Source organism: Cervus canadensis, chromosome 4, assembly GCF_019320065.1.
Source record: "Cervus canadensis isolate Bull #8, Minnesota chromosome 4, ASM1932006v1, whole genome shotgun sequence".
Lineage (NCBI taxonomy): Eukaryota > Metazoa > Chordata > Mammalia > Artiodactyla > Cervidae > Cervus > Cervus canadensis.
In genome coordinates this window covers 40,599,500-40,614,787 of record NC_057389.1, presented here as the reverse complement: position 1 = coordinate 40,614,787, position 15,288 = coordinate 40,599,500, and the positions used below count along the sequence as shown (strand labels likewise).

At 38.3% G+C, this 15,288-nt stretch overlaps 1 protein-coding gene across 1 annotated transcript; it reads left to right on the top strand.

Annotated features, from left to right (window-relative positions):
• Positions 1 to 1,583: 1,583 nt before the first annotated feature.
• On the top strand, positions 1,584 to 1,961 carry LOC122439641 (60S ribosomal protein L37a). The gene has a single exon (XM_043464865.1). It carries the CDS (start codon positions 1,616 to 1,618, stop codon positions 1,892 to 1,894), a length of 279 nt encoding a protein of 92 aa, XP_043320800.1. The 5' UTR covers positions 1,584 to 1,615; the 3' UTR covers positions 1,895 to 1,961.
• Positions 1,962 to 15,288: the final 13,327 nt, after the last annotated feature.

The following is a 15,288-nucleotide window of genomic DNA, read 5'->3' as shown; positions in this document are numbered from 1 at the left end:
TACACTATAACAATCTTGAGTTCATAAATAAATATACACATGTGTAGCTCTTAAACAAATGTATATATCCAAGTTGCCTAGTCATCATTTTTATCAGAGACTTAGTCACACATTTAGTAATGCAAGAAATCACAATCTTGTAAAATAGGCAAATGCAAATAACATACCTAGTAGCATTAATAGGGTCATAAGTAAATATTCAGGCCAAGAGTTTCAATTAGGTGTGATCCAGTATATTACCAGCTCATCTGACTCAATCTGTCCTGTACAAATCACTGTCTTAAAGGTAATGAAATACTTGTATTGTTCACAAGGCATCCAGCCTAACCCTCTAGTGTTATTAGGCTGATTATCCTTAGTTTAACTGTTCCCAATGTAAGGGAGCTTTTAAGCTTAAATGATTTAAATAACCTGGTGGGAGTCATATAAATCCACCCTGTAACTGAAGGAGGGTCCCTCCTAATAATAAGGAAGTTATATTTGCTGACTGAAATTTAGTTTGTTATTATTCAGCTTGAGTAACTTTAAAGGAAAATTCATATTATAACCATGGTCAGAGAAAGCACCATTGATTGGCCAAGTGAGGGAGTTCTATCTAGGAATATCAATAGTACCCAAACAGAACTATAGCTTTCTTCTGGAATCAATTTCCTAAGGGTCATCCAATTAGACCTGTGGAGAGGAGAAATCCACCAAGGTAACCCAGAAGTACTAGATTAGGTAACTGATCATAAGCCTAATAATTGGATTAATTTTTAAACTCTGTGTGAGACTTATACCATGATAAAAAAAAAACATGCATTTATGAAAAGGTACAAGTAATTATCAAAAATAATTATATAATTATATCCATATTTCTATAATTATATAATATGACATTATTATCTAATGTAACTATTATGCTGAAAACACTATAACTAATCATACAGGTCAGATCGGGAATCTAGGGATAGCTGTCCACTTCTGATGTTGTCTTCTCTTTGTCTTGGTGTGAGTGTAGATTCTCCTCTGTTTGAACTTTGTTTTAAGGTGAGTCTAAGGACTCCAGTGCAAGAAATCATCCTAAGTGGAAAATACAAATCCAAAAATCAATTTCTTTCGTTTGTTCTGTTCATGAGCTAATCAAGAGTATCTAACAAGTGTCCTTTGATCGAGGTTGGAGACAGTCCTTTAAATGATGCCTTTCCAAAATGCATAATTTTCTGGTTATAGCTCAAGCGGCATCTGATATTCATTCATAGACAAATTACAGTGATAAGATTCAAAAACAAACCTACAGTATCCTTTTAATAATTCAATCAATCTTTACAAATATGTAAACCAACAACAGGGGTCTATCTCCAAAGTGAGTCTTGGTCAGTAAGTACAGACCAAAATTAACAATACTAGAATTTAATATCCATATATGTAATTTTTCTGTCTAAAATTATGCTGACATCTATCAAATATAGTGAAATTAAGAATAATTTTTTTGCAAAAATAAGTCTGCTTTCAGTAAACTTGGCCTGATTACTTATGTAAGTGTAATTGATCATACAATCCTTTTAAAAATTGGTTTAAGTTGAACATTAATAAAGAATCTCAGCTCTTGGGCTCGGATCTAGGTTGCGTTAACATGGCGAAACGCACCAAGAAGGTCGGAATCGTGGGCAAATACGGGACCCGTTATGGTGCCTCCCTCAGGAAAATGGTGAAGAAAATTGAAATCAGCCAGCACGCCAAGTATACCTGCTCTTTCTGTGGCAAAACCAAGATGAAGAGAAGAGCTGTGGGCATTTGGCACTGTGGTTCCTGCATGAAAACAGTAGCTGGTGGTGCCTGGACCTACAACACCACTTCTGCTGTCACAGTAAAGTCTGCCATCAGAAGACTGAAGGAATTGAAGGACCAGTAGAAGCACCACCATTTGATAATGTTGCTAGCCTATAATAAATGGGTTAATTTATGTAACAAAAAAAAAAGAATCTCAGACTGAATTTTTAAAAGGCTTCTTTCTTAAGGCGAGAAAAGTCATCCCAAGGGCATGCCATCAGATCCTACCTGTGATACCTATAGATCTGGATTAATTTCTCTCTTCTCAGTGTTCCAGAGTGTCTTCAGATTCCTACAACTGTCAGGAGGTGGACTTTCTTATATACTTGATAAGTCTGCTAGCAACCTAAGGGTTTACAATTTTGGAGGGATCAGGTGGAAATAAAAGATAAATGTTTCAATTTTGCTTACAAAGGTATCACTAACCAAATTGCTGTAAGTCATAATTAGTTTAAGGGGAAAGGTTTCCTTACATCTGGAAAACAAATTAACAAGCAGTAATATCTCAGACCAGAAAAACCATAAAATCTGTAACAAAGTTCATCAGTTCACTGAGTCCTATGTAACTAATTCTTTATCTTTTGTTAGCAGTTTAAAATCTTTTTAAAGCCTGCACTTGTTAAAAATCCTTTCTGTGAATATTCTTGAAAATGAAGCATTTTTGCAAAGGTATCAGGATCAAACAATAACTGAACAACAAAGATTTTTAAAGACATTGTTAAAGATCCAATTGTAATGCAATTGGCAAATTTTTTACTCCTGTGACAGAACGCTTTAAGATAACAATCAGAATTAAGACTGATAACATTTTACTAAGATACCAGATTCCTAGGAATTCCAATAATTTCTAGAGTTTCTAAAACATTTTCCTGTCCAATATAGCCTAAAGATGACGTTTATCACCATCCCTTTGACATGCTTCCCATGCAATCTAACATACTCTATAGGCCTAGTTAGTTTAATATTTTTATCTTTGATAAAGAGAGAAAACAATTCCCTTAGGTGTTTCAGGACCTTCTGGAAAATCTCAAAGTAAGCTAAAGGTCAAATGAACTTCAAGTAGAATTTGATCTCTCACAAGTTTGCCAAAAATATCGAAAGACTTTAAAAAAACACTTTGTCAGGTGGCATCAGAGATCACTGTGAAACAATACTTATTCACTTAACCAAGAAACAATAAAATATTTCAAAGGCAAATACAGAAAGTTATAAAAAATTACTTAAAATACAAAGAAAGTTAACAATCTGTTACAAAAGGCAGATCAATATTCTTAAGAAAACTCTTCCCTCTTAATAGAGAGAAATCAAATTCAGGTTTTGTGCCATTTTACCTTTAATATTGAAATTCATTTGCCCAATTAAATTAATTCTAACCTTAATTCTGCCCAAACATAAAATCCTTTCTAGTTTCTTTTTTCCTCTCAACCCTACACATTTCTATACTTATAATAATCTGTGTCTTCTTTCTTATTTAGAAATAACTAGCATTAGAACCAAATTATTTTCTTTTTCCTTAATAAAATGCATTTTTATTTCCTATATCTTCTTATTTGCATACAAAGCTGCTTTCCATATTAACTTTATGGTCTAATACTTAGAATTATTAAAATTTTAAAAATACTTATTTATTTGACTGCATTGGGTTTTCATTGGGGCATGCAGAATCTTTAGTTGCAGCATGCAAACTCTTAGTTGGGGCACATGGGGTCTAGTTCCCCGAGGAATCAAACCCAGGCCCCTGCATTGAAAGCACAGAATCTTAATCACTGAACCGCCAGAGAAGTCCTGAAATTATCCACTTTCAAAAACCTTAATTTCTAGTGAAAACTGAGAAGCAAGCAATTACATACTGTCTTTTACTTTAGCATCCCATAGACTGGCAAACTTGAAATACTATTTATAAAAACTCAACATGAAAAGACTAAGATCGTTCAAAATTGGGAAAGGAGTACATCAAGGCTATATATTGTCACCCTGCTTATTTAACTTACATGCAGAGTACATCATGTGAAATGCTGGGCTGGATGAAGCGCAAGCTGGAATCAAGATTGCCAGGAGAAATATCAATAACCTCACATATGCAGATGACACCACCTTCATGGCAGAAAGCAAAGAGAAACTAAAGAGCCTCTTGATGAAAGTGAAAGAAGAGAGTGAAAAAGCTGGCTTAAAACTCAATGTTTGAACAGTGAAGATCATGGCATCTGGTTCAATCACTTCATGGCAAATAGTTGGGGAAACAGTGGAAATAGTGACAGATTTTATTTTCTTAGGCTCCAAAATCACTGCAGATGGTGACTGCAGCCATGAAATTATAAGACACTTGTTCCTTGGAAGAAAAGCTATAACCAACCTAGACAGCATATTCAAAAACAGAGACATTACTTTGCCAGCAAAGGTATATCTAGTCAAAGCTATGGTTTTTCCAGTGGTCATGTATGGATGTGAGAGTTGGACCATTAAGAAAGTTGAGTGCTGAAGAGTTGATGCTTTTGAACTGTAGTGTTGGAGAAGTCACTTGAGAGTCCCTTGAACTTCAAGGAGATCCAACCAGTCAATCCTAAAGGAAATCAGTCCTGAATATTCAATCGAAGGACTCATGCTGAAGCTGAAGCTCCAATACTTTGGCCACCTGATGTGAAAAACTGACTCATTAGAAATGGCACTGATGCTGGGCAAGATTGAGAACAGGAGAAGAAGGGGACGACAGAGGATGATATGGTTGGGTGGCATCACAGATCAACGAACACACGTTGGAGCAAGCTCTGGGAGTTGGCGATGGACAGGGAAGCCTGGTGTGCTACAGTCCATGGGGTTGCAGAGCCAGACACAACTGAGAGACTGAACTGAATATCGTGGCATCCAGGCCTATCACTTTATGGGAAACAGAAAGGGGCAAAGGTAAACAGTGATAGATTTTCGTTCTCAAGTACCAAAATCATTGTGGACGGTGACTGCAGCCATGAAATTAAAAGACACTTGTTCTTTGGAAGAAAAGCTATGACCAACTTAGTGTATTAAAAAGCAGAGACATCCCTTTGATGCCAAAGGTCCGTATAGTCAAAGCTGTGGTTTACCCAGTAGTCATGTGAGAATAGGACCATAAAGAAGGCTGAACACTGAAGAACTGATGCTTTCACATGGTGGTGCTGGAAAAGACTGGAGAGTCCCCTGGACTGCAGGAAGATCAAACCAGTCAAACCTAAAGGAAATCAACCCTGAATATTCATTGAAGGACTGATGATGAAGCTGAATCTCCAATACTTTGGCCACCTGATGCAAAGAGCTGACTCATTGGAAAGGTCCTGATGCTGGGAAAGATTGAAGACAAAAGGAGAAGAAGGTAGCAGAGGACGAGATGGTTAGATAGCATTACCAACTCAATGGACATGAATTTTAGCAAACTCTGGGAGATAGTGAAGAACAGGGAAACATGGTGTCCTGAAGTCATGGGGTCTCAAAGAGTTGGACTAGACTTAGTTACTAAAGAACATAATTTCTAAAATACATGTGCTTTCTTAGAGAAATGTCTCAATGTGGCACCAAATGCATTTATTAATAGTCTTGAATCTTTAGTTTCTCTGCAAAATGATGTCTACATTCAGTAATTAATGTTTCAGCTACCTTGTTTAATTTGGAAGGGGACTTGATATTTAATAAACTTTCTACATTCAATTTAATGTAGGAAAATTCTAAAGTTTCAAGTTGCCAAATTTTAGAGAGACTAGTTATAAGCAGACATTGCTAAAACATGATTATATCTGAAGAATTTACCTAAAACTTCTTATCTCATTTACAGTTAACAGACTTATATTTTATAAAAAAATTTCATCATACCAAGTTATTTTTCTTGCTGACAAGAAGATCTTATTATAGTAAATCTAGGTATAATAAAAGTATTACATTTAATGTTGATGGCTCTAAAAACATGTCTATATTAATTAAACTGACACATTTTTACTTTTACTTCAAATATTAAATACTGAGTATTTCTTAGTTCACATGAGCCTAAAATTCATTCAGGTTAATTTCTTTTATATTTCTGAGAATCTATGTGAGTATTTAATTTTCTTTAAGTCAGGTGAATAGAATTCATTTACAAGTTAAATTTGGTAATGCTCTCCAGAGGTAGACATATCATATCAATAAGGCTCACACAGACATACAGACAGATACAACTGGAGATTTCATAGCTTCATTTTTAAAACTTAGTCATGAATCAGGTATTACAATAACTAACGGTTGGAATAAGTTGTTTACTTGCCCGGATTTTAAAAAGGTTTCTCCCTTTTTTTTCTTAGTCTCAGAAATTAGAGATGGCCTAGATACTAGTTCCTGAGGGCCCTGGTAAAGTCTTTACATCTCAAGGCACCAGAAGAGAAATGCAAACTTCTCCTAGGAGGAACAAGTCCAACTTCCCTCCTAATCAGCCAATCCAGATTTTTACAGTCTCTTTCAACCAAACTCCCAGACCCCCAAAGTCTTCCAACTTTGGGGAGCTGGGGGAGAGGGGAGCAGCTATCAATTATATACTGCCAAATAAAACTCAGGATCATCAGTCAATAAGCAGGAGACGTGAGAACCAAGAAAGGTCTACTCAAATTCATCTGGACTCGTCGAGGATGAAGACAGACACAAGAGACCCTGCTGGTCTTGGAAGTACCAAGGGCTCTTGATCCTCATAAAGTTCAAGCAAAGGAAAGTCTGGTCTGTGTCTCTTCATGGCCCCCGAAACGGACAACTGAAATAATAATGCACAGTGTACTTGTGAGTTTCTGTTTTATTTGGAGACTTACTGAGTACAAGGAGATGGCCTCTCAGAGAGCTCTGAAGAACTGCTCTAAAGAGGTGGGGTGGAGGGAGGGGATGTCGGCATGTCTGTGATATTGAAGCTGTGCCGTCAAGGGCACACAGTAGAAGGTTGCCAGTCACAAGGAACAGACATCTCAGTTAACTGGTTTTAGTGCTTTTCTAAGGATGGAAAGATGAAAGAAATTAGGATTCATAAAATTTTCTCTCAAAAATATCATCTGAAGGCCCATTCTGCCAGTTTTCCCAGAGCACAGAATGCCTCATTCCTGATCTCTGCCCTGAACTCCTTTCAGGGTGTGTTGAAAGTCAGCTATTGTGGTGGCTACAGATTCAATCCTGGTAGAGCCAAGTGGGGAGCAACATTCTTTAGAAGCCACAAGAATTAAGCAAAAATGCAAATAATTACACCTACCCATTCATTCTACAGGATGTCTCAGGCCACATCTTACTGAGTGGTATCAGGAGAATGTTTCAGGAAGCAGAGTCTGGACTAGACAGGTTCAGATCACAGCTCTGTCACTAGATTTCCTCATTTGGAGAATAGCACTGAAAATACTTGCTCTATCTCTATTTTATAAAAGTTCATAAGAATTTTTATTATGAGAAACAAGGCTGTGGGAGCCCTGGCTGGGGGTGCTTCAGTCTGAAGAAGGCCTTGGTTGGAGGAGGTCCAAGTCTTAAAGCTTCCTCGCCCTACTTGAGCACAAGCACCCTCCTGTTGCTGAGCCTTCACATGCTGTGCCCTGAACTACTTGCTAAAAGTCAACTCTCCCATAAAACCAAGAGGTATGATTATATGTCTATAATAGTCCTCCAAGGGGTCGCAAAAAGTTGGACACAACCGAGCAACTAAGCACAGCGCAGCTTTATGGGCTACGCAGGGGAATTCAAGGAGGCGACGAGCGGCGTTCTGCCAAGGAGTAGCGTATTTCTGGATAGACGCTTTCCTCTTTTTCAGTGCCTCTATACTCTTGGAGGAGACACTCTTGACCCCACTTCAATCAGCACCAAAGGCTAGGGGAGAAAATCTGAAAGGCCTCATACAAAAGTAGGCCATGCCTTATTTATCTGGGAGACATGGCCAAAGCCCAGTATATCAGTGATAAAAATGTTCTAATTTAATTCAATTCTAACACTCTTATTAATAATATATTGACAGTAACATGGCATGATTCATTGCCTCAAGGAAGAAAAATATCCAGAATTGTGCAATCAGGCAGAGACAGGGATAAGGAAGCAACTAATAAAATTGGGCAGAATGATAAAAATGATAAACTTATAATTGGACTACATCACTACCTGACTTACAACCCTCCTATGGTTCTTTCAGGGAAAAAAAAAAAATCTAACTCCTTACTCAGATTTACAAAGCCCTAGCCCCCGCCAATGTCTCAGATTTCTTTTACCACTCTCTCCTTGCCCATAGGACTCCAACAACTGGAGTTCCTTCAAGTGTTTCCCTACTTTAGGACCTTTTCCCGACTGATGCTTCTCCCTAGATCCCAATTCTTTCACCCCATCATTTTCAAATTGCTCCTATTCATTAGGATCCCTGCTTAAATCTCACCTTCTCAGACAGTCCCTTGGCCCTTCTATCTAAAGTAGCCAACCAGTCAATGCCTTTTATTCAGTTCTCTGCATTTATTTACCTTGTTTCCTATGATGCATTTGTGTGTGAGAGAGAGAGACAGAGAGAAAGAGAGAAATCGATCTCTCCTCCCTCTTCTACAGTAATATCCAATAGAACTTCCTATGATGCTGAAGCTCTATGGGTGTTGTGCAAGCACTTGTACTGTGGCCACTACAATCAAAGAATTAATTATTTCTTCCATTTAACGTGATTTATATTTAAGTTTAAATAGACAAACATGGTTGCTATGTTGGATGGCACTCGACATAGACTATAAATAAACCCCTTCAATGTAGGCCTCCCCCCTTTCATTCTCTATCCCTGAAAACTTGTTAGGGATTTGACAGGTATTGACTGAATAAAGTATGAAAGTACAATGGCACAGAGAGAGACTGTTCATTGGCAGGGGCTGGGGTTTGGGATGGGGGGAAGTCTCTTCAAAATGTGCCATAAGAGCTTCACAACTGGAGAATGGGAAATAGCCATAGGGTGTTTTAAGTGGAAGAAATGATGAGTAAGAGCCAAGACAGGGACATAGAACCAAGGCTCTGTGATGTGCAGTAAGTGTACAATTCCATAGGCCAGAGTTTTCTGACAAGCTCTCTCCCCTGGGAGCACCCACTATGTCCTCAAGGCTCCCAAACAGCACAATGGATTTTTCAATTTGAGCTATTCAACAGTTGCTACTCTAGAATCAACTTTGTGACCCCTTAAATATACATCCCAGTTGAGGGTTAAGGCTCAGGCAGCAGACATGAATTTCCAACTGCTTACTCCACAGGAAATGAAGCCCCAGTGCAGGCACAGAGAATGAGAGGATCAGATTCACCTTTGAGAAGGAATGCAGCGGCCACTATGGTGAGAAGCATGAGGACCTGTCTGGAACCTACTGCAATATTTCTGTCTGGGGGTGCTTCAGTCTGAAGAAGGCCGTGGTTGGAGGAGGCCCAAGTCTTAGAGCTTCCTCGACCTACTTGAACACAAGCTCCCTCCTGTTGCTGGGCCCTCACACATGCTGTGCCCTGAACTACTTGCTAAAAATCAACCCTTCCATAAAACCAAGATATATGATTATATGTTTTTAACAGAAGAGAGGAGGGAGAGCAGCTCAGGCCCTGGTTGTTTCAACACAGGACCAGCAGGGCTTCCTGCAGAGTGTGGAGTAACAGCCTAAAGATGACTCCAAGCGATGTGGCCTGAGCAACTGGAAAGACTGGAGGTACCACCAAATGAGATCGGGGTAGCTGTGTGTAACAGTTTGGGAGGAAATATTGTGGACTTCAGACATGTTGTGTTTGAGATTTCTCAGACACCCAAGTGAAAACTGTTCAGGAGAGACGATCTGGGCTGAAAATATTTATTTGAGAGACATCAGCATAGATATGGGATTTTAAAGCCATGAACCAGAGTTGATGCTCAGGGAGTGTCCTTGGCTTAGGGACTAGGGCCTGGGGCCTTGTGCAAAAGGTGGAGGTGGAAGAGGCACCATCACACACATAGAAACAAGCCAATGAAGCAGGAGGAAATGTAAAAAGTAAATGGGATCCTACTGCAGCCAAGTGAAACAAATGCATTAACAAAGAGGCAATGATCATGAATCAAATGCCACAAAGGAAAGAAATGAGATTTGCCTATAGGACAGAGCAAGCTGGAGATCATTAATGACCTTCATAAAAGCAGTTTCAGTAAAGAATAGTTGAATGACTGTCCACTTTCACAATCTATGTCACATCTCAAGAAAAGCATTTACAAGGAAAAGGAAAATCAAAAGAGAACTAAAAATTGAAGCCAGGGAACTCTTTCAAGGAATTTTGTGACAAAAAATAAAAGGAAGGGGGAGTTTGGAAGTAGGGTTAAGAGAAAGATGATAAAAATAACAGCATGTTTGTATGATCTGGAGATGAATGAGTGGAAGAATTGACATGGGCAAGGAAAAAATGCATGGAGCAACAGAGGGACAGAATTCACTGTCCAACTAGGGGATTCTACTTAGACATGACTGGAGATAGCACATCTTCAAGAGCAAATGGACAAGGGACTCAAACATGACCATTTGGAAGTGCTGAGGTGCCACTAGAAGCCAAGGGGTCATGAAAGCAAGACCAGCCCAGGAGGCCAATGCTCTCCAGCTATCTACAATTGCCAACTATGAGGAAGAACTCACATCAGAGGATAGCTATTTTTTAAATCTTCTCCAGTATTTAAATAATCCCATCAATGGGACCTGCAAAAAGCCAGAAGAAAATATCAGGCTCCCCCTTTACATTTTAGAAATATTTGGCTTTACAAACCACAGATTGATGAACAAAATTGTTCACAGAGATACACATACTCCTTCTCATTTCCTTTATACTATATAACACCCATCTAACAGATAAGGAGAGACTCAGCAAAGGGATGTATTGACTCTAACTCACACAGCTTCTGTTTGTTTGTTCCCCTTGCCTGCCTTGTGGGATTTTAGTTTCCCAATCACAGAGCCAATCCACACCCCCTGCAGTGGAAGCTCTGAGTCCTGCCACTGAACCCTCATGGAATTTCCCACACAGCTTTCAAGTGAGCCTCAATGAGTATTCCTTCCTCCAAAGGTACCACACATTTCTGCTCAGGTTTCTTTTCCTCTCTCTTTCCCTCACTGATGTTGCCCAGGAAAAGCTTGAACAATTCCAATGTGTAAGTCCATGATTCTATTTAAATGAGGATTCCTCTCTCAAGAGATACAAATCCATTTTATATGAACTACCCAATTTCTATTGGTTCATTCATCATTGTATTAAGATTCCATATTTTACTGAGAAAGTTCAAGCAGCAAAGTTCCAGTTTTCTCTTCAGCATAAGACAGGATTGTACTTACAGGTGGATGTAAGTACATCCATCGATGTACTTGGATTCGATCTGTGATTGGGAAATCCCACAAGCCATGCAGGGGGACCAAAAAAACAAACAAAAGCTGTGTGACTCAGTCAATACACCCCTTTGCTGAGCTGAAGAGAAGTACAGTACTTTCCAGAGGATTGTACTTACAGGTGAGTTAGGAGGTAGATTTCCAGCTTCTCTGGTGGTCTGTCACTGATTCTGTCTCTTTTCTCTTTATGGATAAAGATGAAATTCTAGTTAGTCCTTATCTCTTTCCCACACCTTTCCAGAGAATGTTGGGAAGTATTTTTAGAAGTTAAACTCTAGTCTGCCAATCTTTTTGCTGGATTTGATCCAGTCACTAAATAGATTAACGGGAGATTTTAGTGATCTGGAATAAAATTTACTCTCTGCTAGGCTGCTTTTATTTTTTAATTGAGGTAGAGTGGATGTACAATATTATATAAGCTAGAGGTGTATAATGTAGTGATTCACAATTTTTAAAGGTTATGCTCCATTTACAGCTATTACAAAGTATTGGCTGTTGTACAAGATGTGTTGTACAATATATCCTTGTAGCTTATTTCATACCTAGTGGTTAATACCTTTTAACCCCCTACCATTGTTTCCTCTCCCCCATTCCCTCTCCCACTGGTAATCACTAGTTTCTTCTCTATATTTGTGAGTCTGTTTCCTCTTCAGTTATATTGACTAGTTTGTTTATCTTTTAGATTCCGCATGTAAGTTATTTCAGTAATACAGTATTTGTCTTTCTCTGACTTGTTTCATTTGTTTCCTTAGGCAGTTTTATTCTAGGAATTTTATTCTTTTCGAGCTAGGTTGTTTTTAAAAGATTCAGTCCAGGTCTTGATTTAGGGTCAGACTTTAGGCCTGAGAGGTCATATGAACTTTGAGACTGTTTATACAAGAAGGGACTTTAACTACATGGGGCCAAACCTCCTGATTTGTATGTGAATAAACTGAGGACCAGAGAGAAATAGAGGAAAGCGCTCACAGAAGTCGCTAGGGACCAATGCAGAAGTGAAAGCCAGGTTCACCTACCCCTACTCCACTGTTCCTCTTCCTCAACAAACATTGTTTCACCAATGTTTTTTGTTGTTGTTGTTTGCACCACTCAGCTTGTGGGATCTTAATTCTCCAACCAGGGCTATAAAGCCACAGCTTCTGCAAGCAAAGTTCAGAGTCCTAACCAATGAACTGCCAGGGAATTCCCATTTATCTCACCAAATATTCATCAAGCATCCCATACTAACCAATGGAACATTTTAAGTAGATAAAGCAAACCCACAATCTCCACCCTTCAAAGTTTAGGAAAACAAGCCACCACTTTCAGTATGAATGAAGTCATCATAGGAAACAAGCTTATGGTTACCAAAGGGCAAGGTGGAGTTACAGTAGGAATATACAGTTAACAGATACACACTACTATACATGAAATAAACAAGCAACAAAGTTTTACTGTATAGCATAGGAAACTGGTGAGTCAGATGATAAAGAATTCGCCTGCAAGCAAGAGAGCCAGGTTAGATCCCTGGGTTGGGAAGATTCCCTGGAGAAGAGAATGGCTACCCACTCCCAGTATTCTTCCCATGGACAGAAGAGCCTGGCAAGCCACAGTCCATGGAGCTGCAAAGAGTCAGACATGACTGAGTGACTTACATTTCACACTATAGGGAAATATATTCACTGTCTTGCAATAAACTATGATGGAAAAGAATCTGAAATACATCCACACAGACACATATGTGAATCACTTTGCTATAAACCTGAAACTAACATAATACTGTAAATCAACTGTACTTCAATTTAAAATAAAGGAATCGAGTTACACTGTGCCCCAATACAATTTATATACCTCTCTCACATATTAATACCATGTCCATTGATGTTCCAGGTTTTGAAGTTGTGAGTGAGAGGATGTCAGAAAATGGAATGTGAACTAAGTGAGCTCCTGCTCACACAGCTAGAGGGCACTGCCTAGTGTAAAACAGAACATCTCCCCAAATTATGAGATGATGGGTCCTTTTTCTTCCTCCCCAAAATCCAAGCAATCTTTTCTACTTAAAAACACTGACATCAGTGATTTGTTTGGGGATGAAAACTTTCACTTTTAGCTATGTGCCTTGCTGCATTATCACATGATTACAAGTCATTTCCTCTGCATCCATTGTAGGGAAGATGGGTGGGTCAAAAAACAAAAAAACATGATAGCACTGGGCTTTCATCAGATAAGGTTAAGGGAATTTTCTGCAGGACTCAGTACTCTTCCAAACCAAGCCTACTGCAAGACTTGCACACCAGTTGAACTCCTGTGCTAGTAGAAGTTATTCAAAATGTATGCTGAGCTTTGTCAAAAGTTTTGTCAAGGCACTACATTTGTAGTGAACATTGGGACTTACCACACTGACAACAGAACCCTCTATTTGTTAACTAGCTATGTTGCTAAACAATGTCGACATTTTAAAATTTCAAAACTTCAAACGTCAAAAATCAAAAATGAATTATTTCGAGTGAAAGGAATACTATTGAAATAAATTGCTTTCAAAAATGACTGCCTTCAGAAAAAACATACATTAAGTCATATACTGAATGGTATATTTCTTTAAAAATATACTATTGTTCTATTATCATGATTCTTCAAATACAATCACATCCTTTGACACAACAATTCCATGTCCAGAATCATAAATATTGGAAGTATACAAATGTACATAGGTTTTTGTATATCTGAAATGGGGGGAAAAAAAACTAAACATCTATGTGTGGGGAAGTGATTTAATAGATTAAGCACCTTTGTCCTACTTAATACCACATAGCTGTCTAAGTAAAGGCTGTTGTCCCATTCTCACAGGGAATGATGAGCTTCTGTAAGTTGTGGAAAAAATTAGGTTACCGTGTGTGTGTATGAATGAAAGAGAGAGAGAGAAATTAAGAGAATAGCCCAGAACTTTCCAAAATCTAGAGCCACTAGCCACATGTGCCTATTGAGCACTTAAAAAGTGACTAGTCAGAATGGAGATGTCCTCTAAGTGGAAAATACTCACTGAACTGTAAAGACTTAAAATGAAGGGAAAAAAAAAAAACAGAACAACAACAAGAAAGAAAACAAAAACTCTGCATTTCTACTGGACAGTGCTGACCTAGAACTGTTCCTGGGGAGTGGTACTGGGGAAAAATTTTGATGGAGAGGACAGGGAATAGGGATTTGCACCTTTAATTATTTTTCAGAAAGCACTTAATTTAAAATTTTAAAAATCAGAGAAGGAATCCAAACAAAATATATAGTTTAGTTAATATTATGTGTCAGTCTTAATTTCTTAGTTTTGATAAATGGTACCACGGTTGTAGCTGTTAACAACAGCAAAAAAAAAAAAAATGCTGAATACAGGAACTCTGTACTATCAATGTAATTTTTCTGCAAATCTCATATTAGTTCAAAATAAAAACTTAAAAAAAACAACAGTGAGGAAAACAAGCACTCTAACAAGATGTATCTTCTGCTTAGAGATTCTTACCTGGAGTCTCAAAGTACTTGCTGTAAAGTAACTCGCCTACCCACAGTTCCTTGTAAACACATTTGCTTCAAACAAGGCAGCTAAGATTACAAAATATCATGTTCCTTAGCTCCCACCTGAAATTCCGACAATTCAGAAAACTCATTTCTCCCTTGGTGATTAGAAGCTGTCTGGCTGCTGCTTAGGTACCAGGAATTGTTGCTGGAGTAGGAGGCTTGCTCAGAGAACAGGAACGGTGCCACCTCTCCAAGGACTTCACTGAGGCCTGGGCAGCTAGAAGTTTGCAAAGCTCCTTCACTTTCTCCTTGCTGCCTCATCGGCTCCTTACTTCAGCCCTCGGACTAAAGCAACACCAAGGTCAGGAGATTTTTGCTAAGATGTCATCATGAACTTGGAGATTTAAAAAATCAATCAAAAATCAATATTATTAGTATAACAACCTTCATCTATATTTATACAGGTGTTACTTTTTACCTAAAGGTTTCCAGAACAAGAACTAAACTCAGCATCCAAATGAGTAGGAATGGCAGGTAAAACTGGGTAAAAAATTAAAAACAGATTTGATATAGATATATAGATATATGGTTATTTCAGAACTGGCCAAACGAAGATAAATTTAAACACAGAATTGCAGTGTAAAAA